General features: G+C 42.4%; 1 protein-coding gene across 6 annotated transcripts in view; it reads left to right on the top strand.

Annotated features, from left to right (window-relative positions):
* Window positions 1–20,899, top strand: part of OSBPL5 (oxysterol binding protein like 5) — a 174,123-nt gene that overhangs the window by 103,082 nt on the left and 50,142 nt on the right. For 5 of the 6 annotated variants that reach the window (XM_071427769.1, XM_071427772.1, XM_071427771.1 and 2 more), the window contains exons 2-4: window positions 9,738–9,894; window positions 15,513–15,586; window positions 16,622–16,684. In XM_071427769.1, the coding sequence (XP_071283870.1) occupies window positions 9,738–9,894; window positions 15,513–15,586; window positions 16,622–16,684 (294 nt within the window). The remainder of the gene's footprint in view (window positions 1–9,737; window positions 9,895–15,512; window positions 15,587–16,621; window positions 16,685–20,899) is intronic. The other variant, XM_071427768.1, reaches the window with a different exon arrangement.

The raw sequence follows: 20,899 nt of genomic DNA, 5'->3' as shown, positions 1-20,899 counted from the left end.
CATTTCCCCATCACTTACCTGTGCTGCAGAAATAGGCAAGCCAGGTCAGCTATAATCTAGTAGGCTTGGGGTTAGAGCCATTGGGTGGAAATATAATTTGTGCTCATACAAGCTGTCAAGGTAGAAATACACTTCTAATCTAAAATTCTTTGGGACAATGCATGCTCATCTGGAACTGAATCTTTGTGGTTTTGAACAGCACTTGTTTTCTGCCTTGTAAGATGGTCAGTAAACATCCTTTCCTGCCATCACCCTTGCCTTACTGCTTGGAGCCCAAGTCTGGGAATGGCTCAACAGACTTGAGGTAGAAATTGATTCTGGTTTACTTTGTTACATGGGGGCAATATTTCACAAACAAGGAATAATGTCAGAAGGATCCTCTCAAGCATGAAAGCAGGTCTTCAAATTAACTTGGTATTTCCTAGCAGTTGTGTGGTGGGAATGTAGCCCAAAGGCACAATCTTTTCTGGACTTAATTGTATAAAGGCTGAGGTGGATATCATAGAAAGCCATCAGTGAGGCTTGCAGTCACCTGGGTTTTTAGAAATGTCATTAAAAGTAGGATCCTTCCATTAAAAGGGAATATGTTCTCATTATGTGATTTAGCAGGATGAGGCAGTAATGATGCTCTTTAATATGTTCTTTTCAAAGAAAAATATCAAGGCAAGAACTGACCTTGAAGATGCGGCCTGCTTGCAAATGATGTATCTGTGCCCCTGTCCAAACCAAAGTGGTTTTGTCATGGCTTTAAATTTCCAATAGCTTTAGCTAAAGCAACTAAGTTACTGTCTTATTTGTGTTTCTGTGTACCATATCTCACTGCCCTGAGTTGATCCCAAATCCTGTCAGCCCCTGCAGGAGTGGGGATGGTATAGTCCCATGTGGGACCAAGCTCCCTCTTCCCAAAGCCTGTTGTGGTGAATCCATCAGGGTGGCCCTTACCACAGCCTGAGGTCTCTTACCCCTGAGGTAGCTCTAGAAAAAAAGGGTTATTAGAAAGCTGTTCTCTTAGAACAGCTACAGTTTAAAAGGATTATGTAGGAGGTTGTTGGAGGGTATCACTAACAGCACAAGTGAAAACTTCAGGGCGTGGCAGAATGTGGGACAGCCATTCCTCAAGCAACATGTGTTGTGTGAGTTATGGATAATTACTGGAAAGCTCAATGTGTCAGAGGTGGAAGTGGTTCACCATTATGTAATTCATTAATTCTGTTCATGGGACTCAGAGACTTGCTCCCTGAAATGCCTAGGCTTGGAGATGTGTCACAGCAGGCCTCAAATGAAAACTGTCACTGGTAGATGAGCTGTGGAGATCAATAACCACAACAAAAAGAAAGCAGAGTGCTTCAAATCTGCTTTTGAGTTATATGTCCAGTATCTTCATCTTTAGGCCTAATATTATTTAAAATTGAAATTAGTAAGTGAGTGTTTATTTCCTTAACTGATACAAAGCTTTCAGAACTGTTTTTAGTGCCTAACCTTATACCATGTCTCTGTGCCTGAGCCTCGTGCCCATGGAAGTCAAAGGGAATCTTGCCTTTTGACTTGGACATTGTGGTTTGGCAGTGCCAAACCACCGTGTGCTGCCCAGGAGATGTGCCCACACTTCCAGCACAAGCAGCAGGGATTCAACGGTCATCTGTACTGCAAGTGAGGTGTGGTGGTGCCTTATATCTGCTTACCTGAACAAGCTTGAACGAGCAGCAGGCACCAGCATAGATTTCAGAATGAATTGGCCATGTGGTGCTTGTTTGATTTCTCAGATATCATAACTAGCCTGCCTTGCATGCCTTCCTTGTAGCCCACACTGTTAGCCCTACTCCAGCTGTCTAGCTCAAGAGTAGTTTGTGTGTATGTGCCCAAGTTGTGCTTATACCTTGATTTTGTGTTAACTGTATCTCTAAGAGCCTCCTGAGTTCACTGCTGAAAAGCAGGTGGGAATGCTTGTGTCACCTCTGTCAAACTTTCAATTAAAGATGTATGGAAGTACTTCTAGATGAACAGGAATTTAGAGGCAGATATCTGGTTTCCTGAGTTTGTCTCAAAGTGGATCCTTACTGGAATTTCTTGGCTAGTTTGTTATGAAAACTGCATCAGGAGATGAGTTGTGATCTGTGATTGCACATTTCTTCCTATATGTTGCACACATGCTTGGCTTTACATTATATTTTGGTGAGGAGTCTTTGCTAATCTGAGTTTCGACTTTCTTTTCCTGCTTAGAAGAATGCTGATGAGAGATATCAGAAACAAATAATGCTAATCTTTAAATAAAAGTTCAGTAAGATGGATAAGGTGCTTGGTATATACTTAACAGGTGTGATTTATCTCTTCAGTTGAAAATATTAGAACATGGGATTAAAGGGCTGAAGAGGATTCCAAGCAAGCACCTCACCTTCCTGCATAGATTGGTGCTTCAAGAAAATGCCTTTGCATGAGCTGTATTGAATTGAGATGCATTCAGGAACTGGGGGCTAAAGGAGATTATGCAAAGTATGATTTACTGAAAATAAAGTGAGGGACTGAGATAAAGAGATCTGCAGGAAAGGTTCTCTCTCTGTTTTTCACTGAGTGCTGGAGACTCTCATCTTTCTGGTAGCGTGGGTTAGACCTTCAATTCTGCAGGCACCTGCCATTACCAAGGAAATAATTAATGTTGATGTAGCAGTTGTAATTACAGCAAGTGAGGTATGATCTATGCAGTTAACAAGGGGAAAGACTAGTGAAATGCTATGTCAGGAGAAGCTCCTCAGTGCTAGTGGGAAATTTAATATGCTTTGTTAAATTAATAGCCTTTGCATAACAATCAATTTACAGTTTAAAGGGCAGAGGAGGTAGATGTAAAAATCATTAAGCATTCATTTCAGCAACCCACTCGATTTTCTTAGCTAGAAGAAATCACTAATACAATATTTACTGAGTCAGTTGCAGCTGTTTTAAGAAAAAAGCAAACCACACAAGGATTGTGTAGGTAATGCTTATTGCAGTGCCCTTTTCTAAGCCACGAGGTTGCAGTGATCCCTTTCCCCAACACAACATGGCTTTAGTGATGGGCTGGTGTTTGTTCACAGATGTTTATCCAAACCAGAGATGATTCTGAAGTTTTCCTACGTGCCAAATAAAAATGTTCTGCCCTGTGTGACCCTACCTTGAAGTTTCCAAGTCCTGTGTTAGATAGGGATCCCCAGAGGAACGACCTGGGATGTGTTTATTCAGTGTAGGCATTCAGGGCCTGATTTTGCCTGCAGTTGTTCTGTTTGTAGCCTTTGTACATAATGCTCACCGTAGAGAGGGATTAGTTGTAAGAAGATTATGCCTCTGAGTGCTGCTGGTGTGCCTGAAGCTGGAAGTGTTCTGGTGTATACAAAGGAAACATTAATCAAGACGTCTTACAGAGAATTAAGGGAGGAAATAGTTCTGTCTCCTGATTGCTATGTGAATTTCACTGCCCAGTGTTGGAAAAGGCAGGGAGTGATAGAAAGAGGTTGTTCTTCTGTTCACAGGGAAAGCAAGGGCAGATTGTTGGGGTGGCTGTGGCAGGCAACTTCCACAAAAACAGCACAAGGGTGGCAGCTCTAAGGACTCTGCAGGACATGTGAGCTTTGAGTTAGGTTGTAGGGACAAACTAGCCATGCTCCTGCGTTTGCCAAAGCAGCTGAGAGAAATCTGTTGCATATAATCTTAACAAAGCCCATCCCTTGGTTGCAGATGGGTGTCTTCAGCAACCCCACCTTACTTGATTTTCCAGCCTGGGCTGATTGTCAAGCTGACTAGTGTGGCATGCAGCAGAGGATATGGCAATGCATAAAATCAGAGCACTCCTGCAGTACCACTGATGAGGAAGGGTGCTCTTGCCTGCACCACAGAGAAATAGCTGACCCTAAATAATTAAGGGAATGGAGAATAGCTGACACCTGCTCTAAAGCTCCATTGCTTCAGCTTCCAGCTAAGAGCCCAAGAGCCCAAAACATTCAGTGTCAGCTGCAAAATGTGTGTTTTGCCATTTCTCTGATCAACAAACATGAATTAGGTAGAGAAAAACATTGCCTGCGCAGTCACTTTGCACTGTATCAGGTTTTGTTTAACTGTTACTAGGGGGGTGGTGGTCCAATTATCTATCTTATTAATAGGCATTTTTGGGAATAGCTTTCAAAAACAGATTTCACAGACTTCCTGAATTGATTGTGGTTCTTCAGCTGTTGTAAATCACCAGCACACCACTGAACTAATAATTTACCCTTATTGAGGATCTGTGCTGCTGTTTTTTCCTTATTAATACTTAAAACTGTAATCACTAGATATGTATCTGCTAACAATTTTCCTTCTCATTTCATTCATGAAATTTTTACCTCCTCGGGGTTAATTGGATCAGGAAATGTCAGTATCTTTAGATCTAATTTTCCCTATTGATGCAGGTTTTGGAGTGAATAACTGCTTTGAATACAAAATACGATTTAATTTAATTTCTGGGAAATACTTAGTGACCAGAAAAAGAGGTTGTTGGAAACAAGCTTTGAATAAATTAAGAGCCCCCTCTAACTGGCACAGCCTTCTTGACTACACAAACCCCCTAATTAACTATTTATAGAGAAGTACATATTTCCAATCTATTTTAAAATTCTGGAAATGAGAGTAAGCAAACCAACCTACCCACAAGTTTGCAGAGGGCAGAGACAACGCAATATCTGCACAGTGTGTAGCTGTGTGGTAATTATATATCAGGAACTTTGAAAATTTAAAGAAGGACCCAGGAAAATTCCTTTCCCAGAAGCTTCAGGGCTGATGCTAAAAGCTTCCACTATCTTCCCAGCAAGCACAAAAGGCCCAGGATGCAGAACAGGTGTGTGTGAAAGGCATCTCTGCACTGGCAGTGATCATCTTTAGGTGTTGTAGTCACTGCCTTCATCCAAAATGGGTCCAGTCCCAGAAGAGGAGAGCACTGGCATTTCCCATTTGCTTTAATAGCAGCCACCAGGTTTGCTGGTAAAGTAACTTTTATTCTTGCCCCATTGCTCTTTGTTGGCTGTTCCTGAAGCCACCCGGGAGGGAAAGTCCCATTGTGCTGTTGCACCCCGTTAAGTTCATGACTTTCATTTGTCCTGTGCTTCATGGGGGTTTGCCATAGACTTCTCTTCTGCAGTATTTTGCATTTTTAGAAGATAAAGAGGTCTCAAAGACAGGGTTAGTAAGAAATTTATTTCTTCCTGCTGAATTATTTATTCCTTTTTAAGCTGTGGTGAATAGCTCATATTTAATAGCCCATTACTTCTTAGAGAGCTGTCAACACAAAAGGAGCAATCCTGAAAAGGACTGTATTTAGTGGCTCTGTCAATACTCTCTGTACCACCTTTCCTTCATTTTTATGATCAAGAGCACAGAATGGAAGGACAGAAATGACCTGAGCTGCACACTTCAGGACACTTTAATCTACCAAGACTAACAACCAGGTAAATTAATGCAGGAGCTAGAATGAAGGTTTTTCATTATGGGATTATTTTCCTAAGTGAGTGTATGGATTCTGCACTAGTTGGCATCTTCAAATTAAGACATGTTGTCCTTCTAGGACAATTCTTCATCTCATCTGCTGGATTGGGAGGGAATGCTGTAGCAGTGGGTGACATTTCTTGCCTTGTATTACATAAGTGGTTTGGTGACTATGACAATTTTTGGCCTTTTGTCTTAATTCTGACCTTTACCTTCTCTCTATTCCATGAGCCTGCACAGAACTGGTTTCCCTGAAGCATCTGCCATATCCTGAAGCAATCTCCAAAATACTGATTTAGAAGTAGATTTGGGTTTCAGAGCAACAGTGTTGTCTTCAAATCAACCATTAATGATCTGAGGCTCTAAATCACTCGTCGCTAGAAGCCCATCTTCTATTGTTGCTTATTTCTTACCAGATACTTCGTCAGCACTGAATTTTTGTATGTTTTCTGGATTACTTGCATGTCTAAAGAATCCTCTTGTGAACAGCCATGAACACATCTCCCACTTTCCTGTTACACCCCTTTGGAAGATTGTCCCTGGCATTTATTGTTCATCTTCACCTATAGCTCTCATGAGCTTTATGTTATTTGAAGCCAGCTTGAGCAGTCAGACCTTTATGGACAGATAAAAGAAGTAGCTCTCTGAGTAAGTGAGTCAATGAGGCCTCAGTTTCTTATGGATTTGTGGCTTATGTTGGATTCACTGATATTTGGTAATAGCTGGGTTCAGAGGACAGCTTTACAGTTTCCCTCCTTTCTTTAGCCATGATCTTTTAAGAAGATAAAACTTTTAAGAAACTAATATTATCAAATTTTCTAATACCTGCTGGAGTTCCGTGACATTTTCAAATGGTACTGAAGGGGATGGGAGGAAGGATGAAACAGGGTAGATACAGATGCAGACACACACACAGTGATGTCTTTTGGAAACCAAACCAAATATTTTAGGTTTATTGTAGAATTTTAATAATGCAAGCTACATTTTCTCCAGACAAGGTGAAAAGTGTCTGATGTATTAAGAAAACCCAAAATACAACAGAAAAAATGGCTGGTTTTGTGATTTTGTGCTACATAAGAGCCTGTCTGGATGAGGGTCAAATATATCTTATGTAGATATCTTTGAAAAACAAGCCAGAAAACACCATGGTGGTGGCATGGTGTATTGCATGGTTGTGTGTGTGTGTGACTGACAGACAGACATGTCTCTTCTGCTGCTGCTCTCAGGGAGCTTCAGTCACTGGGGGTCTTCTGCCAAAAAGCACCAGTTAAGAGAAACTTACTCAAATTGATCTGTGTGGTCAAAAAGAGATGAGCTGCTGCCACAAGTTTGTATCAAGACATGTAAGAGAAGAGCCAGAACTGAGAAAAGTATTTTTCCTTTGTTACTAGCTGTTCCCAGTTGAACAAGGCATCCAGATTTTTTTCTGCCATCAAGCTGGTGGATTAAATAGCAGTGGAAATGAGAGAGCATCAGCACAGCAACTCTGACAATTATCCTGTGGTTAAGTAGTGTGAAATAGTAAGTGAGCAAAACATCAGTGTGTTGGTCTCTGCATAAATAGACCAACAGTTGAAAACAAAATTGTGTTTTGGGGTTTTGCTGCTGACATCAGTGTGAGCTGGCTGGCAGCTCTTCACGGACACAGCTTGTGGTATTGCTGAAAAATTGTGATGGGCACAGCCTTTCTGTTGCCCTGTCAGGGTGTAAGAGCTGATGGATGGATGTTTTAGGTTTGTCACCTGTTCTCCAGCCTGCTTCCACTGGGTGGGCCTGGGATTTCTGAACACCTTTCTGCATGATTGGCACAGCCTCGCCAGGTCCCTGCTTTTTGGGGAAAATATCCCACTCATCTGCTTTTGTTCTGAGCCACTTACGAGCAGTTCTAGAGGTAGAGAGTTGAGACTGCCTTTCTGGGAACAAGGACAAAAAATAGCTCACTGTTAGCATTCCAAACCCAGCTATTTAGACCTGGATTATTTTTAAATACTTTGCTTTCAGACACGTAGCTGGCTGTGTTTTCCTCCCCTCTCTCCTTTCTTTTTTTAAAGTTAGCTGTCAAGTTTTGCATCTCTCCCCGCCCAGCTGTTTGCAGTCAGGAGTTTCTAAGCAAACAGAGGTTTATTTACATTGCTAAGTTAGCTATGTTACCTGCTGCCTTAGAGATGCTGTTGGCCACAGTGGCAGCCTGGATGTGTTTGCAGAGCAGTTTCCTGGCCCATTGAATTGACAGGAGGCAAGGCAGCAGCCAGTGGAAAGCTGCAGCCACCCCTTTTCACCTGGCTGCCATCACACAACACAGCCCTGCATGGGGTGCCAGGCAAGGCTTGGCCCGTGGCAGCCCCGGGCAGTGTGAGTGTCCTGGAGCTCAAACAGAAAGCCTTTCACCCAGAGCTGTGTGAGGAGGCTGCAGTGAAGTTCTGCTGCTGAGTGAGTGCTGTCTTACACCACTTCATGCTGGGGGCCATGCTGGCACACAGGGCTCTGGAGTTCTTGGCAATCACTGCACAGACTTTGTCCCATCCTCTGCGGGTGATGCAGGCCCAACAGGGAACACACATCCCCTTCCAATGGCAGCTGCATTGTCCAGGGGAGTCCCATTTTTGGGCAGCCCCACCTGCTACCCATCAGCCTGTTGTTGGATATTACAGAGCCTGATGTCTCACACATCCCATGGTGAGCTGGGTTCAGAAAGACCTGCTGCTCAAGGTGGTTTTGGTAACCCATATGCATTGCTGGAGTCCAGCCTGGTTTAGATCAAATTAAGCTCTTGGGTACTGAGGCCTTCTCTTGCTGGAAAGAAGGAGCAGATTCTCTCTTGCCTTCTGCACAACAGTTAGTTTATAAAGCTGATGTAGCTTGCTGGACAAATAAATGTTAAAAAGTTGCAAAACCTGAAACATTGGGCCTGTGGTCTACAGAGATTGGCAGGGAAGGTGGAGGTAGAGAGCCCAGATAAAACACAGGAGGGAGTTCCTCACACTTGGACACATTCATGACATCCCCTCGTGTGGTGTCTTGGCTCTGAAGGCTGAGCTCCAAGATGCTGTTGGGGCTTCCCCATGAAATTGGGGCATTTGCACAGCAGGAAGCACAGGGGTTGTCCTGGGAGCAGGAAGGGTAGGGCAGGGTCTTCTAGCCTGTTATTAGCCCATATCCCCCTGTGCCATGAGGGTCACCTTAGGAGCATGTAGGTTCTGTCCCTCCAAACTGCACTGTGACTCTGGGCAACCTTTTATTCTTTGTTTTCCCAGTAACCTAAAAGAGATGGAAAAATGTGGAGATGCTTTTCAGGAAATGTGTACTATCCTTAAGGGGTTTTCCTTACCTCAGTAACTGTTCACCAGAGAAGCAGCAGACCTTGTGGTGAGGGATGCCCACCCAAAGGTTGGGTTAACACTTCTTACTGCTATCCAGAGCCCTGCCTCTGGCTGCACATGGGGAGAGAATAAAGCCTGTAACTCGGGTAGGAGACAGTAATAGTATCTGTTTGTAAAGGGTAAGAAAGAACTGCTTGTTGGATGGGTATAAAAAACCCTTTAATTCCAGTCAGGATGGTCTAATGCACTAGCCAAGTGCTGGTAAAGAGCAAAGTACCACCAGTACAGGGATGCAGGGAGGCTTCTGGGGACACAAATGCCACAGAGCAGCAATGGGTATCTTACTGACCAAACTGCAAGGCTGATTTTAATGCCACTTTAAAAAACCAAAATCATTGATATGTGCTGTAGTAGGAAATAAGGGTGGGAGTGACTGGTGTGATCTCTTGCTGCTGTTCCCTGCAGCCAGTGCAGCTGGTCTTCCTCCACACAGCTCAGATTAATGTTGATTTGTGTGGAGATGGTGTAACTCTGCGGACACCAATGGAGTTGCATTTATGAGACTCAAAAGCCTTTAAAAAAAAAGAAAAAAAAAGTTTCAGGCACTGTATACTGAATGTTGGGCACTGAATGGACCTAGTGAGTAGCTATTATCCTGATAGATCCTTGTGGGCAGGAAGATGTTACACTGCCTGGATTCACTCAGGACCAGTGTCCTGCTTCCCTACAGCTTAGAAATACTGAAAGTCAGCAAATGAGTAATTGTAGCTTCAAACTAATATAGTTTTTTTCCCCTGCATGGCCTTTTGGCACTCTATAAAAAGATCTGTCACACTGCATGGGATTAGGTGGCTCTGAAGCAGCGGAGCCATCTAGGTGTGAAAACTTTGATTTCCTGTGTCTTGAAATTAACTGTAATCAATCTTTCTTTTTCAGAAAACCCCCACAGCTCATGCCATGAAGGAGGAGAACTTCCTTCGTCGCAGGTTCTCCCTCTGTCCGGCCTCGTCCACCCCTCAGAAGGTGGATCCTCGCAAGCTGACGCGCAATCTGTTCTTCGGGGCCGACAACGACATCTACCCGCTCAGCCCAGGTGGGTGTCTGGGTGGCAGTGCAGAACACAGCGTGCCTCAGGTGCTTGGCTGCAGGTGGATATCTCAGCAGGCTGCCACAGGAACAAGAATGGGAAAGAGAAAGTGAGAGAAGCTGCTGCAACACAGCAGTACTGGACCCCAGACAGTGCTGCTATTTTTCATTGCCATGGCATTAAGTGGGAATGGAGGGCATGAGAATTGGGGTTTGTAACTGATTGAATGCTGCATGGCCTTACATTTTAAAATTGCTATAATGTTTTCAGGCACATCCACTTCAAGTCACTTATGTGTTTTGCCCTAAGCGTTGTGCTTGCTTAAAATTTACTGTCCCCATTTGCAGATGTTTAATGGCAGGTTTCCCTGTTCAGATTTAGAGCCCAGGATAAATATCACAGGAGCAAAATTTCTGTGGTTAATGTTCTGTAAATATCTACAAGCACTACAAGTACCAAGAAGCTTGACAGGTTGCAATGAATGGCAAACTAGCTTTAAGCATTCTCTTTACATTTATTTTTTTTTAGCTTTGAATTTCCTAGCACCTTTCTTGAAGGAAAAAGAGCTCATTTTATTGTTTCAGAATTTGTTGCTCACAGTAAACATTGAAGTCTTCCCTTGATTGCAGTCTGCAGACAATGCTTCTGTTCCAGTCTGTAAACAAGTGCTTCAGGGGGCAGTCACAAGTTGTAGAGCTGTCATCTGCAGCTGCCATGTCAGTTGTAAACAGTCAAATCTCACAGCACCTGTGAGGTTTCAAAACACTGATATCTGGAGAAAGAACACAGCCTCTGTCAAAAGGTTTCAGTGCTCATATAGATGTAGCACTGAACAGACTCTCTGGGCTCTGCAGGTGTAGCCCAGAACCAGGTCTGGGTTTCCTGAGCTAATTGTCTTTAAATGCAAAGGTTTCAAGGGCCTCTGATTTTGCAGGTATTTTGTTTGTGAGTGTCTGCTGTAAGGCAGTGGGGAGCCTATTTTCAGCAGTGCTGACTAATCTTGGCTGTCACTGAGGCAGCTGGAAGCTTCAACAACCTTTCAGTAATCAAATTGAAAACAATTTAAAATGGGACACCTAAAATCTCATACATTTCAAACCTGGAGGGACTTCTGAACAGCTGATTGCTCATAAGTACAGTCTGTACAAACATGTGGCAAATAAATAGCTCACTTCTGCTATCCTTGGGAGCTGAAGGGCTGATTTTCCAGCTTGTATTTGCTTCCCCTTGTTTGAGGTGATGAAGAGCCATATCTTAGAGTTTGCCCAGTTCTTTCTTCAGTCCTTACCAGCATTTTCAATGCTAAAAAAGTCACTGACTCCCTCACAGTTATATTTCAGTGCTGTAATATTTTAGAAACCAGGGAAAGTTGAGGGTTTCAGTGTGGAGGAGGTGGCTGAAAGAAATTTTCTCTTCCTCAGCTTCCCCCATCACCTTGTTGCTCCTTGATCCCTGCTGGCAGCCTTTGCTGGGCTCAGCAGAACAAGTGCCTTGAGCCATGATGGATCTCCTGTTCTGCTGCACAGTTCTCCCAGGAAACCTCCAGCACCAGTGTCAGTGAGGGCTGTAGCCCTCAGTATTGCAAAGGAAGAGCACAGGCTAAAGGATTTGTAAAGGAGAGAATATCCCTTTTAAACAAACAAAATTTGCTCCTTCAGTCAGGGGATTTCCTGCAGGCAGTCTGGGGTTTTGTCTGTCCTTACTCCTCTCATTTCTTTTCCTGCCCCTGTGGAGCTGCCTTGTGTCTTTGTTTTCCTCATATTTCCTGCAAGAAGGGCCTGTTATTCTTCATGTTCAGCTGCCATTTCCTGGCAGGCTCTGTTTTCACTCCTTTGCTGCTGCTTCTGCCTTGTTTTCCTCTGAGCCTTGTGTGCTTCTCCCTACCTTCTCCTGTTCCTCTGAACAATGCTGCTATCACCATAGATAAGCCACAGCTCTGTGTCCATAAGCTGCATCCCATATTTCTCTGTTCTCTATTTTTCTCTGTTGTTTTACATGAGCTTTCAGTTCTTGAGGCTTTTCCAGGGGTCTGTGTTTTGCTGCCTGAGCCCAGCAGGTTTCCCTTACATGAGCACTGGGCTGGTTGTGTTGGGTGGGTGCAGTGGGCAGCAAAGCCCAGTGATTTCCTGGCTGGAATTCAGTGGCATGTGATGTGCTGGAGCTGCACCTCTCACTGCACCATCACCTAGGATTCTCCCTCCAACAATGAAGATGTGCAAATAAATATTTCAGAGAGAAGGGAGTGACAGACTTTACACCTCAGGAGAGCTACACTCTGGGGATGCAGTTCAGCAAGAGAATCAATTTTTTTAAAGGAAACATATGGGAAATGCAGAGGCCACTATCTGAAATAGCACTTTGGATTTCTTGCCTTTTGCTTGCATACAAAAGTGCTAATGATTCTTGTAACTGAGAGAAAATTGAGTAAGATACTTTCTTTTTATAGGGAGCTCACAAATCAGGACATGAATTCTTGTTCCTTGTTCATGTCTGTCTTTCACTTGGCCATGAGGAGAGAGAACCTTTCTCTGTTTTCTGTTTCAGAGGATAGGAAATTTATGGGTATAAGAATTTTTAAAGGATCTCTCTTTTAGATTAAGCTGCAAGATCACAGAGTCTTTAAATAAAAATTTAGATTGGATTATCTGCATCGTAAGAGATGTACTTTCATGAATATGGGAATTTTCCTGTGAAAGATACACAGAACTACATTTCAGGTGTTCACATTGGGTCACATGGCTGATATTTACAGCAGAAATTGATTTTATTTGCAATAGATTTGTCACACATTAGAGCTTGTATTTCCTCTTGTAGTTTATCAGTCATGCTTGCTGTATCAGTCTTTATAAAGTGGAAAGACAAATGCACCTACAGGACTGATGCCCAGTAGAAAGCCAAAGAAAAGGAATGGTTGTTGTTCTGAAAAGGAACTAAATATTTAGTTCCCCAGTGCATGACAATAATGGATAAAAAGAAAGTATCAGTAGTTCTACTCTCTAGCCACAAGACTGGAGTGTTGGCAGTTTTCTTCACTGTGTGATAAAGGCTGTTTCCATAAGCACTACTGATTTGCTTCCCAAAATGTTTTTTGTTATTTGGTGCAGAATTTCTGGGCTACTTTGTGGAGGAGGCTTCTTTGTGTGCCCTGGTGGCAACCAGCACTTTAAATTGTGAGGTTCATCTCTCTTTCTATTGTGTGCATTGTGTTTTCTTGATCAGGGAGATAAGTGTTTCACCTTCTGTGGCCAGTTCATGTTTAGCTCCTCTTATGTTTTTCTGTGGTTTCTTATTTATTTTCTCAAGGTGGCTGTGTCTGTTCCACTCTAGGTGAGACTCTCACTTTTGAGTTTTCTGTGCACTCAACTGTGTGGGGTTTTGAGAAACTTCTACATTGTTCCTGTGAAGTTTGCTTTCCAAACAAGGGCTGGCCCTCTCCTTCTGCATGGTGGCAGCAGGGTTCCTTGAGACAGACAGGAAAGATGAGGGATTCAGAGGGATTCTCTCGTCTGAGAAACAGCCTTTCCCTCACAATTTCCAGTAGACTTAATGCATTTGGCATAAGAAACTAGTAGGTGTTGCTTCATGAACATACCTAATGAAGCCTTTGTAAATGATACAGTAAGAATGGACATGTTCCATGTTGGAATGTTGCATGTTCCTTTTTTCCCCATAATGCTCTGTGAGCAGGATTGTCCAGAACCTCAGGAACAGGGAAAATCTCATTGTTCAGGTGCCAATCCTTTTAAATGCATTACTGGGAGAAGGCAGAAATGTCTCACATCCAGGCTTTTTGTACAGCTACGAGCTTGGAGTCAAGCTTTCTTTGAGAAATGAGATATGATAAAGAATGGATGTGAATTCTGTTGTGCTAATAGACACCATTCCCTTGGAGCAGGCAGCAGCTGATTCCCATTAACTTTACTTGAACTTTCAGACCACGTGTTACTTTCCCATACATGTGCAGAAAAAACTCTTCATGGGGAAAAAAGTGCAGCAGCTACATGGCTTTATGAGTTTTTTTCCATCTTCCTCTGCCTCATTTGGGGAGAAGGGGGGGTTATAGAGATGAAAATGCTATGAGAGAAAGGAAAATGAAGATCCAGGTCCTAATCCATGCACAGCAGTGCTTATGGCCATCCCACTTGTCATGGTAGCACAAAGTCACTGTCAAATCTCTGGCCACAGGTGATTTTTTTTTTTTTTAATTTTCTCCTGCCCACAAAAATCAGGATTCTGAGTGCACTATTTAGGGCTCAGTGTTTCCAGGGGAGGAGTGACAGCTAAGAAAGTAGGTTGAGATATGGGTCTTGTGACACATGCTGTCCCTCTTCTCCCAAGCCTCCTGTGTCAGCATGGGCTCCTGTGGCTGACTTTCCTAACAGTGCTTGGCTTCCTAAAAGGCTGCTTGGCTTCTTAAAAGGCTGCTCTGATAATTCCAGGAGAAATTATGATTCTGACACATCTATGACAGTTTCTGCTGGCTGAAAAAAAAAATATCAGTGTTTTCCCTTGCCGATTTTGGGTTTGGTGGTGTTTCCAAGGCTGGCCCACACGGTGCTAGAAACATTTTCAACAGTTCCCATGTTTGCAGTGTGCTGCAAATGGACTGTGTTTCACTGTCTTGGTAGTTCTTTACTGCATCCTGTATTCTGAAGCTCTGATTGCCAGTGATTCTGAGAAGAAAATGACATTGTAATTGGTTAACAATGGCTGTCTTGGCACTAAAAATCTTGTCTCATCAGATTCTATTTTTTTGGCATTTTATTTAATAGAAGCTCTATGCTTTCTTTTACTCTAAGGCCATGATTACATTTGGCCAAGAGAACAGTATTTATCATTACATTTTATTGCTTGGACTAGGACTACACACACTCATGCCAGGATATAATATATGCAAGTTTAGGATATTTGAGTAGTGACTATGTATTTCTACAATGATTGGAAAATGTCATAGTACTCATTTACTGCTCGTAAATTTAAAATATTTCTTACTTTAACAAATAACTTGGTCAGAAGACATTGATCTTCTGCAAGTGTGTTGGCGGTTTTTAAATTTTGTTTTACTAATTATGCCTAGATACTCTTCTGTCTTCTGTAACATTTTGTGATCATAGTTATTATTTGTCCAACAAAGCATGCTATCAAGTGCATTAGTGTATAGTTGCCAGATACTGACCAAGGGGGATTGAATAGCTGCTTATTAACTGAATTGCATTTATTATTTGCACTGAACAAGGCATGGGGTATGTAAGGAAAGAACAGACTGTGGTAATGTAATTAAAGACTGCATCATAATGCGGACACAGAAGGGAGCTGATTAGGGATGCATAAGCAACCTTATTTCTGGTTTTTTCCAGCTTTCAAATGCTGGACTTTGCAACCATCATGCTGGTTTTCCATGGTGTTTTGAGACCTTACTTTTGAGCAGTCTTGTTACCCAAGCATGAGGATCGAGGCTATTTCAAATTTGACACGATCCTTCCCTGGGATCATGGTGTGCTTGCTGTTGCTCATGATAACTTCCCTTGTGTGCTGATAGCAGTAGCCCTTCTCAGGCCATGATGAGCCATGGTTTTGCCCAGAATTTTGCTGGTTTTGAATCACTTTTTTTTTTGTTGTTGCAGGAAAAGATGTGGAAGGAAACAGCCCATCATCGCTGAAGGATGAGACACCACAGACTCCAAACTCCATTAGCAAGGTACTTTGAGATAGGGAACCATTCCCAGTCTTGCTTTCATTTCTTCTCAGGATCTTATTCTTGCGCTTTTTTTAAGGTCATTAAGAAAGCCTCTCCCTCTGTTTCTGCAGGAACTGTGTGTGTGTATTTTGAGGGAAAGAAAATTAGTATTTTTGCATGGTTGGGATGACAAGGAAACTTGCACTTTCCTCTGGCTTGATTTCACCTCCCACAGAAGAACCTGGTTTATTTGGACTTCATTTGGCAAAGTAATTAGATATGAATAATTATGGTTGGAAGGTTGATTTTGTCAGCAGAGGTGTCTCCTGCTGTTCCTGATCAGCAAGGCAATCATACATCTTAATTGTTTTGCAAAAGAAAACTGTAATATTTAGTGTAGTGCACAGCATCTGAAACAGTGAGCGGAGAGCCTGGGAGAGAGCTCTGGGAATTGGTGTAACAAGAGAGGAAGAAAACTAATCAACATTTCCTGAACACAGCTTTTCCATCCAGCCTGTTATGGAGAGCTAAAACTGAGTCTAAAGTCCCTGGATCTCACTGCTCAAAACCTGCCTCTAGATCAAGAGTTACAGAGTGCCAGGGTTTGATTTCCTGTCGAGATGGAATCAACCTTGTAATGAGATCTGGCTTTGAGATTCATGTACAGCTTTTTTGGCTGCAGCTCCCTAACATGTTTCTGGAGGGTAACTAGATATAGAAGCGAGATCAGTTAATAAATTTTTAACTAAATTTATTTTAAACTATGAAGCTATAAAATGCAAGTGGCACCAGCTGAAATGAAAATATAGCACAAAAGAAGCAGCTGCAGACAAGTGATTTCTTGTGAGACATGAAAATAATCTCTTCATCTTCCAGTACATTTCTCTGTGCTTGCCTGGAGCTCGCAGGTTGTTCTGTACTGTACTGGCAGAGGTCAGCACGGGGAGACAATGATGAGAGGAGCTTTGGGAGTATGCAACAAGGACTTGTATACATGTCCTCTGCTATTGCTGGAACCTGGCAAGCTGCAAACCAATCTTGGTTTTGCTTTTTCAGGCAGGTTCCTCAAGGAAAATCAGCCTCCCACTTATCCTGGCAGTGGAGAAACCCAAGGACCAGGTAACTGCATCCAGGGCTGTGTTTTAAAGCTAGATGTTTTGCACGCCTTACATGGAGTGGTGTTGAATTTCCAATGACTTAGAAATGTAAAGAAGAAGGACTTTGAATGGCCAGGACAGCTCAGAGTCCTGAAATGCTGTCCAAGAGGGAGTTTGATTTCTGAGATGCAGGATGAACATAGGAATAGGAATGTATTTATAAGAGGTTTCTGGGTGAGAGCATAGCTCAGCTGTGTTTTCCTAGCCTTCCTTGCCATTCAGTCTCCTACAGGTATATTTTTGAAAGGAGAAGCACCCATGGAAGATTTGGGTGCCCACCTAGACTTCACTTGTAGGTGAAATTCACCTCACTCTTCTCAACCTTGCTGTGTTGCACACTACCTTGCTCTCCTCCAGCCTTGTTCCTTGCCTTCTGTCATGCTTTGCAATGACAGTGGGGAGTCCTTATTGTGAAATGTCTTGTTACTGAAAAATTCAGACAAACTGGTAGTCAGTTTGTTTAATAAGTAATTTTTCACATCCACTCAGCTCTAATGCCATAAAATAAAGCCTTACTGTCAGCTTTCACAACTGTAAGTAGGGATCTGTCATACTATTTCAGTTTAAAAATAAATAGTGATTCCACCTGCTTGAACCAAAGGGAGAAGTGTGCCCTAATGGGGTCATATTTAGATTCCTGATAGCAGAGGGGAGGAATAATTGCTAGAGACTGGACTTTAGAGTATGCTAGTTTAATTAATGGATTAAAAAGTAAATGTTATAGGTTACAGATCCATGCCATGGATATTTGCCCGTGTTTTGGTATGGTGGATATGGAAAACTGTGTTGGAAATCAGAGTTCTTTCAGCAGCACTACTTTGAGGTACCACAGCTCATTAACTACTTTCACTCAGTAATAAGAAGGAAAGGAAAGCCAGTCAAGTGATTCTGTTCCTGGACTGGGGCTTGGGGAACCTCAACTCTGCCTTGGATTCCCTGCATTGCCAAGGCACATTAATTGCATTTCTGTTTCACATCTTCATCAGTGAGGTGGAAACAGTTCTGCATTTTCTTCACCCAGGCCATATCCACATTGCATGATGGAGAAGGCTGCAGGTTGCCCAAGTGAGCAGAGAGAATGTGGCATAAAACCCCTATAAATGTCTGGGAACTTGTGATCTGTGAAGACTTATCTGCAACCACACTGCCCTGTGCTCAGGGTGGGCTGCTCTCTCTGAGGTGTGGACACATCCCAGTTGTCCTGTCTGAACAGATAGTCAAATATTTGATATATTTTTGATACTGGAACATTTGCTTTCAATGTGTTTGTGTGGTTCTTGGCACTATATATATATTTGCCATTTCAGCTGTGGCTTCTTGACCCACATTTTATTGGGACATATTTAAGGCACACTTTGGCTACATATTACATGGGTAACTTTCTGCAGCACATTTTCTCCTATTTAATTTCTAAAGTGGAGTCTCTTTCATCTCCTTTTTCAAAGGGAAAAAAAATACTAGCATACTTATTTCAGATTGTTTCTCCTATTAGTTTCTCTCTGTTTTAGAGTCCTTTATCCTTGTTTTCTGGGATGAGAGCTCATAGTATCACCAAACTGTCTCTGCAAGCAGGCAGTACAGTTAGCACACACCTGATAGTGACAGTAGGTGCCTTTGTTTTGCTTTGTGCCTCATTTGATGCTTTTAGAGTCCTTTGAGGCACCTTTTATTGCAGTATGCAGTGCTACATGTTCTCTTTCTTTCCTGTGCTTACCTGTTAATTCTACTGCTAAAGGGCAGCTCTAGTCTCTTGATATGCATGCAGGGCCACAAAGAATGGAGGTATATTTTCAGGGATAGTCAGAAAAATCCTGAAGCTGGAGTTCAGTGGTACTTCACTGTTTCCAGTCCCTTGCTAATGCTGCAATGAAGTCTATGAAATTGTAGGAGTGGGGCTGTTGCATGCACAGTTATGTGATGTGTTGGAAGGCAAAGCATTGTGAATGAGTTTTTCTACATGCTCAAATTGTTCAGTAATCTGAATTATGAATGTAACTGACTGCTAGGAATTTATGTTAGCTGCACAGTGGTTTGAAACTGCACATACTCATCACTTGAGATTTAAGCTACAGTTCCCATACTCTCTCAAGCTCACCCTCCTTGATCTGTTAATCGTGCTTCTGACTTCTGAGATTATTCCAGTCATGGTTACGCTCAGGACTAACACAGAAGATCATTCACAAATGTGGCAGTTACAAGGGTAGCTTTTCCTCTGGTCTCCCTTAGCCAGCAACCAAGGAATTGTTTGGCAGACAGACCCAGAAATTGCAGGAATCACCTTGGAGAGACTCAGGAGTGAAACATCCCCTATGTGTGTTAAGCTCAGCTTAATGGGAGATTCTAGCCCTTCCAGGTGGTGGCTATGCTCAACTGAACCCTTGCTGTCTTTTCTTTACCATACTTCATGCCCTCCATGTTGTGGATGGAATTCTTTTGGAGCCAGTTGTTTCTATGAACACTTACACTCAGTTCCTATGCCCTGGCTCAGCACATTTGGCTTCCTCAATTCCAAGGGCAGCACTTTAGGGCACTCACAGTTGTCCACAGAGGGCTTTCCAGCTGATTTCAGCTGAGCAAAGATGTAGCCTGGGGTATACTGGGAAAATCAGGTTGAAGAGGGGTGGGATTTTGCATGTGAAGGGGAAAACATGGAGCAGCCCTAACTTCTGTAGGTACATACAAGCCCTGAAAACACCCAGGTGCCTCACAGAGGTGAATGTGGACAGTAGTAACTCAAAGCTGGTAACTTTGGGTAAGCCACAGCAGTGCAGTCATGTCAGCATAGGTCACTGGTGATTGTAATTCCTTAGTCACTAGATTAAATTTCTGACAAGGAAGGTGAGGGCAAATGGAGGTGCTGAAATTGAAATTACTTATTAAAAAAATTAGCAAAACTGCAGATCCAATTGTATTTCATTGCTCACTTTGTTTAATCTCAGCCTAGGGACAAAAGCTGTGCCTATAGCTGGAGGGGAAATCAAAACTGCTTCAGCTTTCTCTGGCACTAAGTCTAGGACAGTCATGTGAAAGAGCATCTTTCTCAGTGTCCAACTTCCCATCTCGCCTCAAATGTTCTCTTTAAATATTCTGACCTTGCAGAACAAACTTCCCATACAAGGCACACTTAAATGATCAAATGGAAATCCTGTGAGGTCTGTGAGTTTTTCTTTATTTTCCATAATTTGATGCAGCAGGGCCAAGGATTCCACTAAATACTGGTATAACTTGATATTTGAAGTTGCTTGGATGGCTGAATTTCACCAGTTATTTTCCCCAGATGCGGCTGTCATGTCAACTGTTTATTTGTACAGTTTGCTTTTCAGTTTGTGCTAATCATTGTGCTGTTTCAGAGTTGTAAACACAGTCACTGTATCTGTAACAGGGTTGAAATAAGAGGCATTATTATGTTGGGTTTTTTTCCCAACTGGAAAGTTTCAGTTGAAGATTATTCAGCTTGCTGTAAAGCAGCATAGCAGTTGAAGGGTAATCTTCCCTACTGCAAAGGTTCTTTGTCAGTAAGAATTGTCTCACTGACTCCACTATGCTTTAGATGAGCTGTTAATTCACAACAAAAGTAAAAAAGTTTTCGAAAAGAGATGCTTATAATATAATGAAACCAAAATTGCTTACATTTGGCTGAGATATCTGTGAATATTCACATAAGTAATAAGGAGTTTCTCAGTTGCAATGTCAAACTCAGCTTTTCCATAGTTTTTATACTACTTAAACAACTTTTCTTTCATTTTTTTTATTTCTGTGTGATCATGATTTGTAGCAATTATATGTGGAAAAGATACTGGAGAAATTACATCTGACCAAGGACATGTCACTGATTTTGTGAAGCATAACTTATGACCCCAGCTCCTTTTGTTCTGCCTTCAAATTCCCATCTGATCTTTTCTTTCTCTCTCTTGGATACATAGAAGACGAAAGGGCAACTTGTAAGCTGTCACTGCTGTTACCATGCAGAGCACAGCTTGAGAATGACTTTATTTAAAATATTTCTGATTTGGAATAATTCTGGCTGTTGTGCAGCAAGGATTGCTTGAGCTAAGTAACAGGATATTCCTCTTGCTGTTGTCCTAGGCAGGGCTGGCATGCTGATGGGCTGGCATCCCCTACACCAGAGTTGATCACAGGCTGCTTTTCTGTGAAATTATTTGATTCCTCCTGGAAA

Source organism: Agelaius tricolor, unplaced genomic scaffold, assembly GCF_023055355.1.
Source record: "Agelaius tricolor isolate 1412-34295 unplaced genomic scaffold, bAgeTri1.0.p SCAF_5, whole genome shotgun sequence".
In the NCBI taxonomy this organism is placed as follows: Eukaryota; Metazoa; Chordata; class Aves; order Passeriformes; family Icteridae; genus Agelaius; species Agelaius tricolor.
The sequence above is the reverse complement of the archived record's forward strand: the minus strand, read 5'-3'. Positions and strand labels throughout refer to the sequence as shown.